At 44.2% G+C, this 21,136-nt stretch overlaps 1 protein-coding gene and 1 long non-coding RNA gene across 4 annotated transcripts in view; one reads left to right on the top strand and one right to left on the bottom strand.

Annotated features, from left to right (window-relative positions):
• The window catches only part of Adamts17 (ADAM metallopeptidase with thrombospondin type 1 motif 17), a 327,254-nt gene that overhangs the window by 136,117 nt on the left and 170,001 nt on the right, over positions 1–21,136 (bottom strand). For all 3 annotated transcript variants that reach the window (XM_063249924.1, XM_063249925.1, XM_063249927.1), the window contains exons 11-12: positions 6,439–6,540; positions 5,222–5,367 (exon numbers count right to left, since the gene is read on the bottom strand). In XM_063249924.1, the coding sequence (XP_063105994.1) occupies positions 5,222–5,367; positions 6,439–6,540 (248 nt within the window). The remainder of the gene's footprint in view (positions 1–5,221; positions 5,368–6,438; positions 6,541–21,136) is intronic.
• Positions 884–17,350, top strand: LOC134476361 (uncharacterized). Its single transcript, XR_010047930.1, has 2 exons — positions 884–1,433; positions 12,619–17,350. It is a non-coding gene; the product is annotated as an uncharacterized LOC134476361 (long non-coding RNA).

Below are 21,136 nucleotides of genomic sequence, written 5' to 3'. Positions count from 1 at the left end.
AGACGAAAGGGATCACACAGCACCAGACCTGCCCCTGCCCTCGGGAGGGGATGGATCCAGAGAGCCAGGGGAGGCTGGAAGCAAAGGAAGCCAAAGCCCCAACAGCAGCTCAGATTGGCATGCCGTCCAGAGTCCTGGCGAGCTCAGCGGAGCTGGCAGTTCTGCCTCTGCCCTGGCTCTACGAGCTCCCATGAGCCAGTAGGGCAAATTCAAAGGGTTTAGGAGGTGGTGCGGTACAGATTACGATACATCCTAGTATTGAACCTTCCTCAGAAAAAAGGAAAAGGTGTTCAAGCACCCCATGTAATTTATACTTAAACCCAGAAAACCTGGCTGAGAATCAGCTGTACCCACGCCAGGTCACTGGCACAGTGAAAACACTCACGGGGTCGCACTGTGAAGACAGAAACCAGCTGCAGCCATGGACTTCATCCCTACACTGCAGATGGCTCCCGACCGAGCCCGGTTCCGCCTCTGCTCTCCTTCCCATTCCGCCCTTGCTGTGAAGAGTGGGCTCTGCATGCAAGGGCACCTGAGGCTTGCTCCCCGCCGTCCCTCCGACAAGCCTCCCGTGGGTACCAGAATTGGAATTTGAGATGGATTTTCTACCTTGTAATGTTTGGGTGTGACTTCCATCAACGATGACACAAATGTCAGGGAAGGACAAGCCTGGGAAGTTGGTTTCAAAACACAGATGGTCCCAGGGCCCTCATGTCACCTGGCCAAAAAATAGAAACTCTACTAGCTATAAAAACCAAGGCTAGGAAAGAGAGATAGGGTGGAGGGGACTCTCTCGCCAGTATTTTTGGACAGTGAATAAACCAGCGGCAGGAGGCAGGGAAAGCAGCCAGGCATGTGCATGAGGAGGATTGGGGAGGGTCAAGGGAGCATTCCAAGCCCGAGACGTACAGGCAGCGAGCTCTGCACATCCTTGTGAAATCCTGAGGCAGGGAGCCTCATGATTTAAGAAGTGAGACAGACAGGACATTGTTCTGCTCAGAACTTGGCTCTGAGGTCACAATCAGCTGTGCTTTGTAACCACCACTGCATCTGGCCATCGTGCAAAGCAGGCTGGACACTGCAAAGCTGCACTGCATGTCTGTCCACTGCAGTGCCATCCACCTCTCCCTCCTCCCCAGGAAGCACTGAAGACAGCTGCTGATGCACTCACCCAGCGCTGTCACTCAGCATTCACCTGGCCTGGCTGTGTGGAGGAGAAAACCGGAATGGAATATTCCCCCAGCAAAAGCAGCATGTCCTTTCTGTTCTGAACAGGAAACGGAGCTATGCTGTCATCAAAGTTTATTCTTAAGATAGTGCTGAGCCCTTCTGAGAGGCACTGCCAGGAACAGGGAGGCATGGATGGCAAGTGGACCTCACCATGGACCTGGACCACACTCCCCGGCTGCTCCATGCATTCAGACTGCAGTGAGGTGAGACGGGAACGGGGACAGGGGCCTGAGTCTTTCTCCACACCACGTGGCCATCTACCTATTGGGCTAAATTATTTGTGATCATCTTTGTCTTAGGGTAGGGGATGAAGAGATCTTAGGGATGTTTTAGGGCCTGAAGGAGCAGAAAGATTGCCTTTCAGGGCAAGGACATAGTTTGAATGTAAGGTGGTCACACATTTATAGAGTGGCCACTTTGCTGTAGGCATGGAAGGTAGGATGGAGCCAAACAGGCATGGCCCATCCTGGGTCTTCATGCAGCTCAAAGGCCAGCGGAGAGGACACAGCAAAGACAAATAAGCCAAGAAATGACAATAATTATGACCTGTTATAATGCTGGCAATATCCAGAAGGGATGCTGCAGAGTACACCAGGCTCCCTGCTTTGAGCATGGTGCCCAGGGAAAGAGGGCTCCCTAAGGAAAAGATATTCATGTTGAGGTCCAAAGAGGGGCAAAGGCAAGCTATAAAAAAAGAAAGGAGCTCCATCGTAGGTCTTGAGTTGGACCAATGTGCCCGAGGAAGAGACAGTAAGCCCTGAGGTGGCCATGGGTTGAAGGGAGGCTCCTCTCTCCCCTACCAGTGACAAGTGCCTCTGCAGTACGACAATGTAACTTTCTTCAGACAAAAGTCTTAGGAGATCTCATTACAGATCTTGAGATCATCTTGCACCAGGTCTTCTAAGTGTTCTTTTAAGGGAAGAAAAGTGGGAAGACACGGAGAAGAGACCATAGAAAAAGAGAGGCAGAAGAATGCCCCAAAGCCACCAGAGCCACCAGGAGCCAGGAGAGAGGCAGGAATGGAGTCTCCTTCCACATTTCAAGGAGACCTGCTGACACCTTGATTTTGGACTTGTAGTTTCCAAAACTGAGCTCCAAACCCAGCCCACCACTGCCTTGCTGCACCTCCTCAGGCAGGTTACCTGTCTACCATTCTGTGTGTATCTCATAGGAAAGATAAAAAACTCTCCTACAGTGTTGCACGGAAACATGCCTAAGGAAACCTGGCCCAGGGTGGGTGGCCCCTTCATCTGTCATTTCTATCTTGATCAGGCACGGAGGAGGAGATGGAAAGGAGACAAAGGGAAGACAAACAGGAGCTCTGCACTGATGCAATGAAGTCGATGGAGGTGGTGGATACTGAGAGGTAGATGTGAGCTGGGAGGAGTCAGCATAGTGCAGGGAGGGTCTTGGCAGGACTTGCATGTCTTTACTTGTCAGTGTGAGCACACACCTAGCAGGATTCAGATGTAGGGTTCCTCAAGGCTTACTGCAGGCAGCATGCTGCAAAGGTATCAGCAGAAAGAAGAGCACAGGCCTGCTGGGAATAAGCCTTTTCCTTCAGACACTTCCACCACTGCCCAGCGCCATGGGGCAGTGTTAGACAGCAGACACTGGAGCATGAAGATGCAACAGTGTCCCGCATAATCCCACATGTGGAGACCCACAAGCCTTCAGGCGCCTCTGTGTGACAGTCCCTCCAACACCCTCATTCTTCAATGGGGACATTCAGGAAGATGAGCAGCAAGAGATAAACCTGATGACCACTATGGTACAGTGGCTGATAAAGAAGATGAATGACAATTTTCACAACTTTGTGACTTTAGCTAAGCTTCTCTCCTGGAACTGTTGGACCTGGAGGAATGGGATGAGAATCTCAACATATGAAATGTCATGACAGGCTTAGCCAGAGTGGGTATGTTAATACAGCTCTTAAAACTAGGGAGTCTTTAGGAGCTTCTCATCATAAAATTCCCTTATCCTATCCCAGAGCAACCATAGATGGGCAGGGTAAGAAGCCACCAGAATGGTACCAGGGTCCAAATCATGAAGTCATAAGGCTCCTCCTCTGCAGCCTTCCAATTGGGGTGGGGGTGGAGGTGGGGGATGGGGATAGTATCCAATGTCACCCTATGACAAAAAGACAATGCTGGCACTCTTAAAAATTATGTCTAATGCCATTTTCCAATACTGACAGCAACTTATTCTTACAAATGTCATCTACAGCAAAACACAATCCAATTGCCCACAGTCTTTGGACATTGGGTCCTTGGGGATACTTAAAGGCTCTGGTCCTCCTCTACAGTGATATTTATTAAGTGCCACCTGATGAAGGATGACATATGTAATATGCCAAAGGAGGCCAGACATCAATGAAACCCACAGCTCCAATCACAGATATGGAACACCCATAACAACCAAGACCTTTGTGAATCCTGCCCTCCCTTGAGCTGCAAAATTGCATATGGGGTGGATAGGACAGGACAAGTGGCCTCATCCTCATTCTCCTGTTAGTGCTAATAATAAGGACTGTTTATTAAATGTAGACCAAGGATTTTACACACATTCCCATGGACCCTTCCATCTTTCATGAGGAGAGACAAGATAAAGCCATAGGAGAGGTAGCAGGATCAAACACTTGTCTTGCTGGCTTTGATGCGTGGTTCTTCCCACTGTAATTTGCCAGCTCCCTCTAATAGGAAACTGAGAACAGAGAACAGAAAGGTCTTCCTTGAGGTCTCATAACCCACAGAATCAGGTCCAAATCTCAGGACATGAAATCTAAAAGCATAGCTCTCTTTTTGGAGCCAAGGGTCAAGATATTAACTTCAACATAGAGCAATAAAAATTGAAAGCACCCAATATTAATTTTCTATCATTTAGCCAAATAGGGTGTATAATCACCAAAACTTGTAGGGTTTTAGTTAAGTCACTCCTATCAGATTAAACACCTACTATGTTTCAAGCACTGTGTTTTATTATGTTCTAGTAAGATATGATGCCAGCTAGCACAGCCTTACTGGAAAAAATGGTGTTTGTAACAGTAAGTCATGCATGTCAGTTTCCTTTAATCCAGATTCCCTCAGTGGCTGCAAACATGGAGAGATTTAAAAGATTCAATGTCTGTGACACATCCCCAGCATTTGTGATTTAATTGGTACAGCCTGAGCACTGGAATTTTTAAACACAAGAGATATTTGCTAATTATTTATCCACATGACTTAATTATGAACATGAAGTACTTCTTTTTTTAGTCATGAATGACTACTTGCTCATTTTCTAAGTTAACATGATACAATCAAGAAGGAAAACAGTCTATTCCAGAAATATTTAACATTGGGATGTTTCAAGAGGAGAAACCTATGGTGATGGAATTATTATAAATCAGCAAAATAATCTCTGAGTTTCTGGAGCAAATATCAGAGGCTGGATAGGAAGGATGTTGGTGCATAGTAAATAAACAAACAACAAAAACCCAGATACCCTGGAGTAAAACCACAACAATGTTATTTTCTGTCAACTAATTCTAGGAAGACCTGAGAAGAATATTTGGATGAGTAACACAGCTGACCCCTCATACTCTGTGACTCATGAACAAGCAGGCTGCTCTCAAATCCGTCAACAGCCAATTTGAAGGTTGGCAACTCTTTCGGGAACATCCATGAGCTTCTTGAGAGTGACCCTGGACTAAGCAAAGCATGAGGCAGGCGAGACAGATTGCAATCCAGCTGTCTCAGGAAATCTTTCTACCATAGCCCAAGCAAGGAAGGATGGAGCCAGCTCACCACAGGACTCCACAGTGTCTTAACTGTGCACAGAGAGAGCTCGAGTGAAGCCGAGATGCCACTCCACACACAGAAGGCCCCTGCATCCGGGATCTTGCTCCTACCCGGGTTTCCTTAGCCATAACTCCCAGGCTACAGCAGCAAGAATTGTGGGTGGGGAGGACCAACGGAGTCACCCTGCAGAAGGCCTGGTCACGGTAACTTACGGGGGGTTGTCGCATTTCCTCTGCCGGAAGCGCGCTCCCGTGCCACACGTCCGGCTGCACATGCTCCAGCTGCCCCACGAGCTCCAGTCTCCGTCCACATGCTCCGGGATGGGGGTCTTGCTCACACACTCCCCTGCTCGACACCACTGAAACACAGCGGGGTGCCCCGGGCACTCAGCAAAGCTGCTCTGCCCAAAGCACTGACTTTCTCCACCATGCCAAACTCTGAGCTTTTACAGTAAGATTTACATAAAGGGAGACTATCTGGAGACGTGCGTATTTGCTAATCTGCTAACATTCCTCACTGACATTTACGTCCCTGTGGGCTTTGGGGTTTACTCTAAAATTCCACATGGAATGTACCACATTGCGATTTTCTAAATTCTCAGCAAAAGGATGAATCCACATGACTCGCGGAGCAGCTCAAATTTCTACAAACTGTGTAAGGTTAAGTAGCTGCATTTCCACGTTCTAAGGTCAGAACTTTAGGGGGGCTTTGATGCATAGATGTGACACAGGTAGCTCCTCACGGGAGTACCTCTGCTTTCTCTGAGGATAAAACAAAGCCAATCTCTAAGACAGATTTCTCTAACTGTATGATATAGGGGTTTCCAATCAGGACTCAGAATGGAATCTTATTTCCTCCTTAACTCTTTCATGGCGTTCAGTAGCGCTATGCAGAATGCTGTGAGGCTGCCGGTCCTGGCCTGCTCCTCCTTTCTCTGCCAACTCTTAAATTCCCTCCCACTCACAAGGATCGCTCGGTCTCTCAGCATCTAGCCAGAACTGGATAAAACTGTTCTTAGATTCACTTACAATAGCCTTTTGTGCATGGCATGTGGAATTGGCTTTTCATTTAAAGTGTGATTTAAAGTTTAAGTGAATTCATTCATGTGACAAGAGAAGTGCATCTGAAATATTCAGTAAGTGATCTCTGCATCTAATTCCCTATAATGAGTGTGATCATGATGTATACCTAAAATAAAGTACCAATAAACTGAATTCATTTTAAACAATGCTTTTTGTATCCAAATAAGAAAACAGGAGGTAATGTAGGTACCCCCTGGGCTGGAGTGGGCTCTGTGTCCATTTCCACAGTGCCCTGGACGATGTTGCAGGGCTCCTGAGCAGAGTACAGGCTGCCTTTCAGCAGGACAGGCTCACAGGGCCTCTAGGAATGCATGCTGCAGTCCAGGTGGTGGGAGCCTGCGGGTTACCTTGTCTGCCCCACACTCGGTGCCATCCAGGGGAGGGTCCAGCTTGGTCTTGCAGGACGTGTCTCCTTCTACCAGGCACCACAGTCCAGCGCACATCAGATGCTGCAGGACAAGGGAAGGAACCATGACTGCCATGAACACTGCTGGGCGCATAGGTCACAGATACGGTTGGGGGTGTAGGGCAATTCGTGTTTAGAGTTGGAATTTGAAATGTGGGGCAGAGAGAGGGTTATGAGACTGGATGTTCAGATAATAGGAACACCATTATCCTATTCCTGGCTCATTTCTGCAGTGAAATTCTGTGCATTTACTCCTCAGAGGACTTCTAAGACTGAACTTAGCCAACCTAGCATCTAGCACTTACGGCCCAGGAGGTGACGGGATAACAGTCCATGCTCCTCAAGCTACTTATAAACAGCTCTTTTCCATTTCACGTAGCAAGGAGTGAGGCACATGGAAAATACCTATAGGTTGCAAGGAAGTGCACAAGATGGGGTCTACTTAAACCCCAACAGAGAGGTTTGCTGGCAGACTCCGAGGCCAGAAGGCTGTGCACCCTTTGTGAGGACTGGGGGTGATCTCCAAGGACAATGCAGGGCTCACCCCGCCCCCTGCCCCTGCCCCTGCTGCAGGGTCACAGAAGCAGCATTCCATTCTTCCTGCCAGGTTTCTAGCCCAGCTGTACACAGTATCTTACAGTATTTCGCTTAGAGAATTTTGCAACTTTCGTGAATGTACAATTAAAATAATTCTACTTATAATAGGCACTTAAAAACACATACTGTTGGCTGTATTAGTAAGAAATCTGGACATGAAAAAGTGCTTAGAGTGAGACACTTATCAAACTCGCTGGGGCAGACATGGCTGGAGTCCTCCCCCGTCACTCCAGGGGATTTGTGTGTAGACAGTCATTGACGATCAGGGTGGGAGCTGGAAATGCCCTATCCTGCTCCGGGAGATGACTCTGAGGCATGCTCTGCACATTTGCTCAGAGGGTCCTGGCAGGATGGCCCTGCTGCCCATGACAGTCATCTATCCTTCAATGCACCTTTCTTGACTCCTTCCCCTCGACCGCCCTCTCACAGTATTTCCTGGGATTGCTTCCCAGAAAAACTACTTGCACCCAAATCCTTGCCTCATGGCCTGAAAATTGGAAACAGATGTACTTGAGATCTTTTAAAGACACAGGGCTTCCTGAATGCCAGCTCCAACCAAGTCTTCAAGGTCTGAGCTGCAGCAGGGAGGCCTCACCGCCAGGCTGTGGCCAGGGGCATCTGTGGATGCCCTCGGGGTGAGGTGAAGATGAAGATCTCGGTGGTGTCGCACAACTCTACCTCTTTGGGGCCTGCAAAGGGTGTGCTGTGCTTTGTTTGCACGGCTGCTGTTCCAAGAAATCTCAAACATCTGCATAGAATAGATGTGCAACTGTGCTGTCTATAGTCAAAGAACGCTTAGAGGCTGAAGGGACAAAAACAAAGCAGAAAAAAGGAAAGAAAATAGAGCTTGAGGGTGCTTGTTAAATGAGCTAAGAGAAACCTATAGATCTTTGTCACTTTTCAAGTTTGAAGAAACTGACTTGTGCCCTTCAAGAAGCTAACAATTCAAGCGGAATATTATACCCTGTTGTTCAGAAGCATCTACGTGTTCCTACTATTGTTCAGCAATCAATGGAATGGTGCAAGGAGGAGAGCACTGACTGCACACACCACAGCTGGTCCTGTAAAGACAGACTGCACCTCATTAAATCTTTGATTCCTTGCACTTTGACCTCACAGTTCTTTGAGAGCACTGGATCTATGCAAGGATATGTGCTCAGGAGGCAAGGCTGACCCAGGAGGGAAATTTACAAGGTAGGAGTGCTTGGGATTAGGGGAACAGCCACATCAAGAGAGAGGGGGGAAAGGTGGTGTGAACCATTTATTATGCATTTTATAGATAGTGCTTTCTTATAAACTTTTTCTAATTGTCAAGCGAAGGAGAACAAGGTTTGGTAGAAATTTCTTCAACAATGCAAAAAGTACACAAAGGAAAAAATAATGAATTATGGTATATTAAAATTAAGAGCATCTATTTATCAAAAGACAACTGTAGGAAAATAAAGAGAAAATATTTCAGTTCATGGGGTAAGTGCTCATAACATATAACAGACAAGATGTTTGTTCCTAGGATACATTAAATAATAAAACAAAACAAAAACTCACGCAGTTAAAATAAGAAAGAGACCAAATAGAAAAATGGGCTAAAGACTTGAAAAGACATTTCACAGAAAGGGATATTTAAATGGCAGTAAACATATGACCATATAGTCAATCTCTTTTGTCATCCATCCAGTCTACCTCTGTATACCTCCAGAAAGGCTAGAATGAAAAAGATGGAGAATTCCAAGTACTGATAAGGATGTGACCCAAAAAGAACTCTTGTGTACTGATGGTGAGATTATAATTTAGCTCAGCTACTTTGGAAAACTCTGTTGAAGTGTTCACTAAAATTGAAGACAAGAGCATTCTAATACCTAGCAATTCTACTACTAAGTATGTACTGAAAACAAATCTGTGTATGTGTCCCTCAAAGACATCCCTCAATGTTCATTCCAGCAATATTTGTGTTAGTCTCAAAGCGTGAAACCACCAAAACTGTCCATCAATAACAGAAGAGAGACATTACTACACATTAGAAGGATGAAATACGTATAATTTCATTTATATAAATTCAAAGACAAAACTAGGGTGTTAAGAGTCAGGAGAGTGATCATTTTTACATTCAGCTTAAAACTAGAGAAAAGGGGAATGAACAGAAAGAAACCTTTAGAAGTGTGGCCTCTGACCCGCGGCTGGCTACAGTATTGTCCTGTGCTCCCAAGCCAAGCAGTCTCCCTGGCTCTCCTCTGCGTGATTGTCTGCCACGTTGATGTCTTCTAGATTGACAGTATGCATTCATGTCATTCTTTAAAAACGATAAAGTGCTCTAATTCCCATCATGGTGAGCTTCACAATAGCCCTAGGAGTTGATCTGTGGTGGTCAAAGAGCCCATGCTGGGTCAGAGGCACGAGCTTCCTAAAGAAGAGAATTGAAATATGCAACTTAAAAGGCATTTGAATATGAATTCAAGACCTGTCCTGAAACGAAAGATCTCAATTTCAAATTGAAAAGCAAAGCCTTGTTTCAAGAAAAATGGCAAAACACCAAGAACTCAGATGCACGTCCTGATAAAGATATCATATTTCAAAGACAAAGGAAAAAACTCTTTGGGTAGCCAGGAAAATGGAGCAAGTTGCAGGTAATGCGAAAAAACACCAGACTGTTCACGGGCAACTTTACGGCGGCAGCAGCAGCGCTGAGGTGGCAGGGGATGGTGATAACGACACGAAGAAAGACCATGGGACCCAGGAAGTGCAGAGACCTAGCATCCCTAATCTGGGAAGCTAAAATATGAGATGCTCCAGGCACTAAAATTCCTTGGGCTACACAACATGACACCACAAGTAGACAATTCCACACTTGACTTCACGTGATAGACTGAAGCCAAGACATGGAGGCGCCCTGAAAATACCGTGTGACATTACCTTTGGGCTATGTGTGCAAGGTACACATGAAACACAAACAAATTTCATTGTTTAGATTAGGGTTTCACCCTCATGACATTTCCTTCATGTCAAATATTCCCTAATCCTCTTCCCTACAAGCAATCCAGAATCTGTAACAAGCATTTCAAATATTTCATACAAAGCATTCACAGCTTGTATCCACTAAATTGCTGTATTTTGGTAACTGAAAACATTTTTGAATGTACAAATAATACTTGGATCCTTCGTGGAGAAAATATAGAATGAACTTCAGTTAACTAAGAACCAGCTGGAGACCCCATGGGAAAATCCTAGCAGGGAAGAATGATCCAAGGCTGAAATCAGGTGGGGCCTGAAGTTGGAGAACAGAATGCACGCAACAGGAAGGGCAGAAATGGTACAAAGAACTGATAGGAAAACAAAGTGGGATGTCGTAGGATGCGGACAGAAGGAAGCTGCCTACTTGTACATACCAATTTCTTTATCTTTTCCAGCTGGGGGAAGAGCAAGAGAAAACATAAATAAAAGAACTGAGATACAAGTGCTTTGAAGGTAACAAGATAACCACTGGGGAAAATTATAAAACTGGACAATGAGGGCGAGAAGACAAGGCTATGAGGTGGAGATGGATTCACTTTGTCATGCTCATGAAAGCAGTGTCCAGGGAGTCCCCTGAGGAGGAGGAGAATGGACAGAGACATCTCTGCTTCCATGAAAGGGGCAGGCCAGGTGCTCTGGGAGGTGCAGCGCGGCTCCTCCATGACTTAATGGCTAGGTACTTAATCAAACAGAATTCTTGTTGCTGAGCTCACCAGAAGTAGAGGAAAATAGTCAAGGAAGCAATTATAAACTAACCCAAAATTAAATTTACCTATACATTCAAACATAGGCTGTCGCTGATAATCAGCAACAAGGTTCAGTTCCCCTGAAGACAGGTGACTGCACTGACACTGCAAGTCTAGTGCTGGTGACCAGGTCAGAAGGTCTAAGAAGATGTTTAGCAAGTCTAGAAGAGTGAGTGACAGCCAGCCCCTGGCTTTGGATGAAGCAGCTATAAGGAGAGTGATGACACTGAGGGTGGTTCTCAGGATGCCACAGATCTACTCAGCACAGAGTAAAACTTACAAGCAAGCAAATGTACGTGATGGGGCTGCAAACCCCTGTTTGCAGGGGCTGCAAACAAAATGCTCAAACTGCCCAGGTTTTTGATAATGTAATGATTAGAACAGGATGTACAGTAACAATCAAATGCTTAAAGACACAGAGGATGAGATTGCAAAAAAAAAAAAAAAAAAAAAACAAAAAACAAGCAACAAGATAACAAGATAGTATGGAGTACAAAGGGACAAATTTGAAAAAAAATTTAAAATTAAATATGTAACTGCTGAAAAATTAATGAATTGTGATGAGAGAACTGGGGACTAGAAAATAGAGCCAAATAAATGTCACAGAATGTGTCCTGAAACAAACAAACAAAAAAAGCAGGGAGGGGGGATACAACCAAAGGGGAAGAGAGGGAGGCTCAGATGGTAAATGCTGATATATGTGTCCCAGAAAGAGAGAACAAAAAGAGCAGGACAGAGGTAAGAATGGAGAAGACAACAGTTGTCAGAAAGCACAGGCCACCATGTATAACAAAGATGCTCTACTTAGGAGGAGGAGGAGGCCATCTTCCAGGAAGGCCTCTGCCTTCTCCGTCTCTTGCTGTTGTTAGGACCTTGGGTAACATCCTCTTTCAGCAGGACTAACAACTACTGTCTTGCATCCTCCACTTTAAGAATACTTAAATTTTAAAACACATGATCTATCAGTAAATCAAAAAGTGGAGCACAGTTGTCTTTGAGTATAGCTCATAGGCATGGTAGACCAGCTGATAGCACTTGACTACACAGCTAGCTCTTTCTGAATGGCCCAGAACGTCAGTGTAAGTCTGTCCAAAAGGGTGGCTACCTAGGACTTCTTCCTTTTAGGTGTTTATAGTATAGATGCATGAGATGCTCTGCCTTATCAGGAAAAAATATAACCTGCTGGAAATCTATGAAATGTAAAGGAACTAAAGAAAATAAAGAGATTGAAGTTGACTACAATGTCTTGCCTACTTCAAAGCAATGATGATAACCAGGTAGTCCTTACCAGAATGATTTTTAAAGCATTTCTTTTTCAGTTCCGGATGTGCCTTCATCATTATCATTTCATCATTCTTTTCCTCCTCATCTTTCGTCTTCCCTTCTTTGAGCATTCTAAGGTATCTATCAGCTAAAAGCATTCTTTGGTAATATATCTGCAAGAAACTCAAAAGTTTCCAATTCCTCCAAAGTATTTGATAAACCACTGTAAGTCTCTGCCCTTCCACTTGTATGTCTTTTAGATATTGAACAAAGAGTTCTATGCCTCTAGAATGGTACTGGACAGCTTTGGGACAGTTCTTCATGACAACAGCACTGGAATGGGGGTGTTGTGACACAAAACCACTGCTTCCTGCATTTGTCTTTACTGACAACTACATCTACTATCTTTTCAACCTTATGATTTGCTGTTAATTTGTAAAATCCAGCAACAATGATAAAATGTCACATGCACATCGAGGTTATAAAAATTGTGGTTTCTGTCATCCTAGGAAACTGTGTATTGCTTCTTTGACTTGCCTGCTTTGATGACACAAGCTGCTGTGTTAGAAAGGACCTGCACACAGCCTGACCATGGAACTAGCAGGAAACTGAGGTACCTGGTCCAGTGACCTACAGGGAATGGAGTGCTGCCACTAACTTCTAAGTGAGCTTGGAAACAAATCCTTCCCAGCTGAGCTTTCACATGAGGCTGCCGACCGGGAGCCAACATGGTTAGACTGTGAAGACCAGGTAAGCCATGAACACATTTCCACTACCCATCCTGAGAGACAATTAGAATGCACTGTTTTAACCCACTACATTTTGTGTTCACTTGTTAAGAGGGAATAGAAAATTCAGAGCCCCAAATAAGACAAGATCAAGGAAACAGTTCACAGAAATGAGAACATGCTGGCTTTTCAATATATGCCGAAAATGTTCCAACTCATTACTGAAAGAAATGCAGTGGATTCATTTCTTAAATACGCGGACTGGAAAACTCAGAAAGATCAGCTGAAGATGTAGGAAAGCAGGAACTTTCCCATACTGCCACAAAATGTGAAAAAGACAACCTCTTTGGAAAACGAGGCAATATCTATCAATAACTGCTATGTAAACATGTTTTTGTTTAAAGATGGGAAAAACCAGGGAAGATGGTGGTTACTGCAAGGGGCGAATAAAAAGAGGTAATGGCAATCTTTTGGAACTCCAAAAACACTGTTTCCTGATGTGCTGCTCAAACTTGTGTGCTCAGTTTGTGAAAACTGAATGCAACTGTACACTTAAGATTTGTGCTTAACTTAAGATTTGTGCTTTTTCCTGTATGTTTCATTTTTTGTTATAGGTGAATACAAACACAAAAATTATACATGCACAAAAAGATTTTTTAAAATCTACTTCTGGTTATTTTATCCTATAAGTCAGTTATTCCCCATTTGACCCTCTCCCCAGAAGAACATTTGGCACTTTCTGAAGACAGTTTCTGGTCATCACAAGTAGGTCAGGGTAGTTACAAAGGTGCTGCTAACTGTCCTAGAGTGCATAAGACAACAAAAAATTCTTCAGCCAAAGTGAGAATAGGGACCAGGTTGGGACTCAATAGTAACAACAACAGGGACAAATAGTAAGTTCCACTGGAGAACCCTGCAAGACAATACCTTACTTAGCTAGATGACTGAAGTTAACATCACTGGTCATAAGATGTATTAACCACATCCCCTCAATGCTGTCCTTCTCAATAATACACACCCTCACTCTAGTTATGAGTAAAAATCGGACACATTCAATTCACAAAATAAATCACCAGAGCTCTTCAAATGGGTCAAGATCATAAAGGACAAGGAGAGGCTGAGAACTGTCACAGGCTGCAGGAAGTTAACATGAAATCTAGATGCAACGTGAGTTCTCGGACTGGATTTTGGCACCGAAGAAGGACATCAACAAAATCGGTGAAATGAAAGGTTTTAAGTTAATGGTACTATACCAAGGTTAATCAACTGTTTCTTAAAAATTAATCTTTAAATTTGCAAAGAAATTGTACAACTTTATGGGGGTTGCCATGTGACATTTCACAGAGGCTACACTTTCTACAATCTTTGAATAGGATAAGCATACCTATCTCTTCAAATGTTCATCATCTCTTTGAGAATTTTCTCTTTTTAATAACGATTTTTATGATTGTGGAAGAGGTTAACATAAAAAGTAGGGTGAACAGTACCCACTACATTTGCCACTCTTGAGAGCTAGAAGTATCCCACAAAAAGTTAAAACATAACACAATTTACAGTAAAAAAAAAAAAAACAAAAACAAAAAACTAAGAAGGATAAGGTAACTCTACTTGAACTAGTGATAGGTTTTGCTAGCCTAGGGTTTAGCTACATCCTCCCAACTTGGTACCGGACCCAGAGAAGCAAGGTGTATCTCCAAGAATAACTTCTGCATCCTCCTTCTCATTCCTGAGATAAATATCCCTACCACTCCCCATGTGCCGAGCCGTCTCCAATCCCAAGACTTCACAACCACCCAAGCTTAAACCTCCAACCCCCAGTAAATCTGTTTCCTGTTCTACACAGGCAGATGCTCCTTCAAATCAGTGGTTCATATGTCATTTTCCCCAGCTCTCAAACTCCTCCCCCAGCCAAAACTCATAAAAGTAGCCCCACTTCTTTGTTCTCACTTGAGAGCCTCTATCTCCCCTGCCCCATCAAGTTCTCCTATGCCCACATTAAAGGCTTCATCCTTTGTCTCCTTCTCTCTCTCATTTTCTCTGCAACCACTTAAGACTGAGTGTCAAAAATACTCAATCACTAGTACTAACCAACTCCACAACATATTGTTAAGAGAAAAAAGGCAATATTCACAATGTTATGGTAGTACACTAATATTTATAGGAAAAAGGAAATGTATACATGCCTGTATTTTTATATTTTATACATATATTGCTTGTTCAGAAAACAAATAATATATTGCTCACCAAAATCACACTGATAACCATCTAAATAAGTATTTGCTATATAGTAGTTTGGATGTAAAATGCATTCAAATGTCTGAGGAGTAAAGGTTGAGTCACCAGCTTGGTGCTATTGGGAGGTGATAGAATCTTTAAGAGGTGGAGCTAGTGAAGGTCTTGCAGATATTCAGGGGGGTGTGCCCTCAAAGTGCACACTGGGATCCCCTACTTCTTCCTCTTTCTCTTTGCTTCCTGCTACCATGAGAGGACCAGATTGTTCTTTCATGCACTCCTGCCATGATGTACTGTACTGCCACAGGCTCAACGGCTACACTGCCAACCATGTACTGAAACCTGTGATACCGTGAGCCAAAACCAACTCCTTGTAAATCAGTAATCCTGAATATTTTGTTACAGTATCAGAAAGCTAATTAGTCTTTCATGTTCAATTATTTGGTGCTCATAATGCCTGCTTACTAAGTGCAGGTAAGATGAGCTAAACATTGGCATCAGCTTCTCTAAAGCAAATTGTTAGCTTTATCTTCAGCACCACTGCCTTGTTAAATCTTCCTCTTTCATCTGAGCAAATGTAATTAGTTTTTCCAGGTCTTCTTGATTCTAGTCTTTCTCATGCTCAATGCAGTTTTGCAAATCTAAAACACAGATGTCACTTAAAGCAGCACTCGCTCCCTTCAAGACTCAGTTAAAAGCCCTACATCTGTCAGGCCAGCAATGGTCCCTATTTGAACTCTTCTCCTTCTTCTGTCCCTGATGTCTCCATGTACTCCTGTCCTACCAGTGCCAGTCAGGAACTCTGTGCCTTCACATGGGCCACTGCTTTGACCACACAGGCTCTTCCTTGCTGCTTGTTGAGGCCCCTTTCCTGCAGGCTGTGCCTTGATTTATGGGAGATACAGTGTGGGTAGTGAGCATGACTTCCTGCCTGCCCTCAGAAAGCACAGTCCAGCACTGATGTAAATAAACCATCTTGATAATGTATCCATCAAGGTCAAATTCTAGAAGCTTAGCCCTCCTGAAGAAGGAATTATCCTCTTTCCTTCTGTACCACTAGAAAGAGCCCATCAGTTCTTCACAATGTTCTATGAGTACTCCAACTTCACTGGTTTTGCTGCAGAACCGTTCCACATATCTCACCTGGTGCACCCCAAACTCTGCGCTCCCAAGCAGTCTCTTTGACTCACCACCTTATTAGTGGGCACACAGCCCTGGTATCACACATGCCTACTCCATAAAAACATGCTGAATAGGAGAACCAGAAGAGGATCCGCCTCTGCCTGACAGGCATCGCCACAGGAAGGCCCTTTCTTCTGTGCGGGCAGAGAGAACCAGAAGACCCTCTTCTGCCTGCCAGGTGCCACCACCAGACCACCCTTTCCTCTGCATGCCCAATGTGGGCAGAGAGAACCAGGTGATCTGCCTCTGCCTGCCAGGTGCTGCCACTAGAAAGCCCTTTCCTTTGCACTCCCAGCACAGGCTGAAGGTGACAGACAGATCCACCTCTGCCAGCTGTGCACTACCACCAAAAGGCCACGTCCTCAGGCAGCTGGTGTGGGCAGAGAGAACCAGCAGATCCACCTTCACCTTCAGGGAGCTGTCACCAGAAGGCTCCTTCCTGCAGGCAGACAGCAGAAGCAGAGACACACAGCACCAAGTAAGCCCTATGCATCTGTAGGCCACCATTGGAGGCCCTTGGTTCCTCAGACAACCATCAACCACTAGCAGAATCAGACAAACATTCACCCCTGTGTGGCTGTCACTATTGTGGGAGTCCCAGTGTAGACACACAGGCTGAGAGAAGCAGCACCACCTATATGCACACCTGATCATCAGTGAGGCCCCAGTATAGTTATATAGCTCTGGAGAAGCCCACTCCACACCCTGCTACCTCCCTGTAAATCTGGAATTAGAGGAACCTAGGTGCCTGTCCCATTCCTCTACACTGCCTAGAGGCAGCCAACACAGGAAGTCCCTGGGACCCCACAACCAACTTGTTGGGAGGAACCCAGGAAAATGTCAAGACAAAGGAGCAAAGGCAAACTCAGACCTCTAGCCCACACACAGTAAGTCTGGGTGATACAGTCATGGAACAGAAGTCACATACCTGAAATCTCTGAGAGGATAGCAACTGAAGTAATGAAAAAACTTCATGAGATTGTAAAAGCAGTCAAATCAGAAATAATGTCTCAGTTAAATGAAGAAATCACAAACATACTGAAAGAATTATCCAGCAGGTCTAAAGAAGACAGAGACAATAAAGAGGAGCATAGGAAAATGATGGAAACCTTGAATGAAGGTAGAAAGGAGTTACAATGCAGGGAACAGACTCAAAGAGAGAGGCAGGAAATTAAAAACTCAATCGAAAGCTGGCAAAACCACTTGAAAGAGACTTCAAAACAGGATTGCAGCTAGTAATCATGAAAGGAAAGATCTCTTAAAACTAACACAGAATCAGGAAATAAAAAATGAAAGGCAAGACTATGCAAAGAAGTATAATTTAAGAGTGATAGGTGTCAACACAAATGACATTAAAAGGATATTTATAGAAGTAATAGAAGAGAATTTTCCAAACATGGGAAATGGATCTGGCATGCAGATAAGTGAGGCATGTAGGACACCAACTAGCCATAACCAAAGTAAATCTATATCCAGACCAAATCAACCCTATAGAGAGTGCTAAAGAATATTCTAGAGAGAGATAAAGATGACCATGGTTCCAGGAACAGCAGCAGGGGAGGATTGCCAAACAAGACAGGCAATTGAATGAAGGAGACAAGTGGAGGGCCAACAACAGGAGACAGCAGGGCAAAGACAAACCAATGTATGCTGGGTGTAACCATTAATGTAGATGGCCTCTGGTCAGCAATAAAAAGAAACATAGGGAGAGTGGATCAAGAAACAAGATCCATCCATATACGGTACAGAAGTAACCCATTTAACTGGAAAGGACATTCATAGACTGAGAATCAAAGGAGAGAAAACAATTGTTCCATGTGACAGAGATCAAAAAAGAAAAAAAAAAAAGCAAGAGTAACTTGCCCTTCAACCGCAGAAAGGTATAAGAAAGATATGGTATTTTCATGCAGTGCAAAGCTACCTAGCTATACAGTAAGATAATCTTAAGGCTCCGGTAGGTAAATAGACACAACTGGATATCATGTTCATGGCCAAAACAGTTGGAACTCATACGCGTGAACTTTAGCATAAGAAACAGAAGGAGTTAATGGGATCCAAAAGCAAAATAATTAAAGCAAGAGCAAGGGGAGGAAACACCTGGGAGGGAAAGGTGGAAACTCACTACTGTCAATTTCTTAATGTCTTATCTTAAACTCTCACATTGTTTACACAATTTTGTTAAGGCTGGCTTTGTTCAATCTTGTTTTGTTAGATTTTATGATGTCAGATAGTAGGGGCAGCTATTTTGAATATTTTATGGTAATGGTTTGAAGTCTTATAATGCTTTCATTCATTGGTTTTATTGTTTTGTTTGATTTCATTATGTGTGATGGTAGGAACAGTTATTTGGAAGAAAACAAGACACTATGGCAGCCATTGCTGAACTACTAATCATCTTGATTTGAAGTCCTATCATGCTTTTGTTCCTCTGTTTTGATTGGTTCTATCCTGTTACGTTTTCCTTGATTTTATTATGTGTGATGGTATAAACAAATTTTTTTAAGGAAAATGAGATATTATAGTAGCTATTGTTCATTTCCTATTATTTGGTTTTGAAGACCTATAATGCTCTCATTCTTTTGAATGGTTTTATACTATGTTGTTATGTTTGATATTAATGTGTGTGAAGGTATGCTCAACTATGTTGAAGAAAAGAGACCTTATGGGAACTACTGTTGATACCGGGTTGTCTTGTGGTGAAGTGCTGTGTTGCTTGCATAGTTCTGTTCTGATTTGCTTTGTTCTGTTCTCTTTTGTTTTATTCTCTTTAAACTTAAATAAATTTTTTAAAAAGACATGCTTAATGAATGAATGAGCAAATGAATACATTTATAAGCACAGCGACGATGCCTGGTTTCAACAGCACAAGACAAAAAACATACATTAAGCATTTACCAAACCCAGGCATTTGTTACTCATACTGATCTTGTGAGAAACCATGCTATTTGGAGGAAACAGTTAAGTGACTAGTCTAGGCTGTCAAGTTAGGACCTGTCCAGCACCTGGAATATACACACCTAGCCCTGAGTTATACTGTCGTACCAGCATTCCTGCTTCTTCCTACCTCTTCCCCTGAGATTTTGTGTTCTTTCGAGGCAGGCACAAGCACTCAGCATTTTCTCTTCACATGCAGCAGGACAGAATGCTCCCTCTATTGAGGCGGCTCTATGGGCTGAGGCTCCTGTAGGCAAAATATTTGGAGCCAGAATTGTTTCTGATTTGGGAGTTTTTCATATTCTGTAATATTTGCATAGAATTTATTAGTTGGGCATTCCAAACTCGGAAATCCAAATTCAAAATTAGAAGATGTTCGAGCATCAAAAAGGGTTAGAGTTAGGGATATGAGGCTTTCTCTGCACGCGATGCTGGCCAGCTTAGGCTTCCATTAAATGCGGTGCCTTAGAACAGAGGGAACCCGTTCAATCCAAATCAGGGCTTGGGGTGTCTAGGCTCCCCCAATTCCCACCCCTTGTGGTAGACCTTGAAAGGCAAAACCCACTGGTCTCTGAAAAATGTAAGGAAAATGAAACAGATCGCTGGCCTAGCCCTCACCACCTCATCAGCTATGGTGAAGGTTTGGCCAGTGACACTTTCAGTCCAATCTGTCACACAGGTCTTCAATGTTGTGCATAACTAAGCCAGTACCAAGCTTCCTTCTCCAGGGTACCATGCAAACACAGGAGGGTCAGAGAACCTCAGAAGGACACCTCTCAACCATGCTTCTCCCACTGGCGGTGGTCCTTTGCCCTTCTGAGGACTATAAAGGTGATCGGTGTGCCTTTGTATCCTCCTTCTTGGGCACCTACTGACCAAGAGAGCAGCTCCACCTCAGAGCGCTCCAGCAAGGGATAGTTATGTAAGTTCTCTCAACAATGCGTTACTGATAACACAAGCCAAAGGGAGACAAAATAAAATGCCAAGCACTTGGATACAATAGTGACTAATCCAAATTTTCCACAAATACCACTGCAGTTTGAAGTCTTCCCCCAGGCCAGCATGCCAGATCTGCTTTTGGAAAGTTTCCGGCATCCTAGGCATGGCTGCTCCTCCCATGCTCCTGACGGTAGCAAAGACCCTCACCTGACTGGGGCTGGGGCTGGATGATCCAGATGAAGGCAAGAGCCAGGCATCCAGCTGCCAGGAGTAACAAGAAATGAAAGATAACACTCAACTTGAGTAGTCTAGGGAACTCTCTGAGAAGGCTGTCTACTGTAAACTTTCAAACGCTTCTGGAAAATTAGGGCCATCTGCTGCCAAAGTCCAACAGCTTTGAGAGGCTGCAGATGCTGGGCAGGAAGCTGAGACCCAGACAGGCAAGACAGCTTTCAGCCAGGCGTCCAACTCCCTGTATGACTGTACAACCCAGTCTGTCTGAGAGGGGCAGGGCCAGGCAGGCTCCAGGACCCCGTCAGCCGCCTGCTCTGGCCAGGTCCACTGGCATTAAAGGGACAGGTTTCATTTAGATCAGCAGTTTCCAAATGAGACTGAGTGTAAGAATCCGTGGAGAAGCTGTATAAAAAGACAAATACCTCAAATCCATGCCCCTGGCAGTTTTAAGACAGGATTTGAAGTGGAGCACATAAGCTTCTGACAGTTTCTGGAGGAGAGTCTACCAATCCACAAGGTTTACACAGGTCCAGCAACAGAAAGAAGAATTCTGTTCCCAGGTGGAATTTTGACACTTTCAGTTGTTTGGGTGCCACGAGGATCTCCTTACACATCAAGATGGCCAGGACAGAAGAAAGCTTTCCAAGCCGGGGCCTGGGAGTTTGACAAGAAATACCAGATGCTGATGAGCAATCCCTGGGGTTTACAGGTTCCCAGGATTTCAGACGAAATGGAGAAGCAGCACAGGAAGAAGTGGAAAAGAAGCTCTGTGTAACAT

The sequence above is a fragment of the Cavia porcellus genome, unplaced genomic scaffold (assembly GCF_034190915.1).
Source record: "Cavia porcellus strain 051 isolate PalLab524CR breed Dunkin Hartley unplaced genomic scaffold, mCavPor4.1 scaffold_6, whole genome shotgun sequence".
Classification (NCBI taxonomy): Eukaryota; Metazoa; Chordata; class Mammalia; order Rodentia; family Caviidae; genus Cavia; species Cavia porcellus.
The sequence above is the reverse complement of the archived record's forward strand: the minus strand, read 5'-3'. Positions and strand labels throughout refer to the sequence as shown.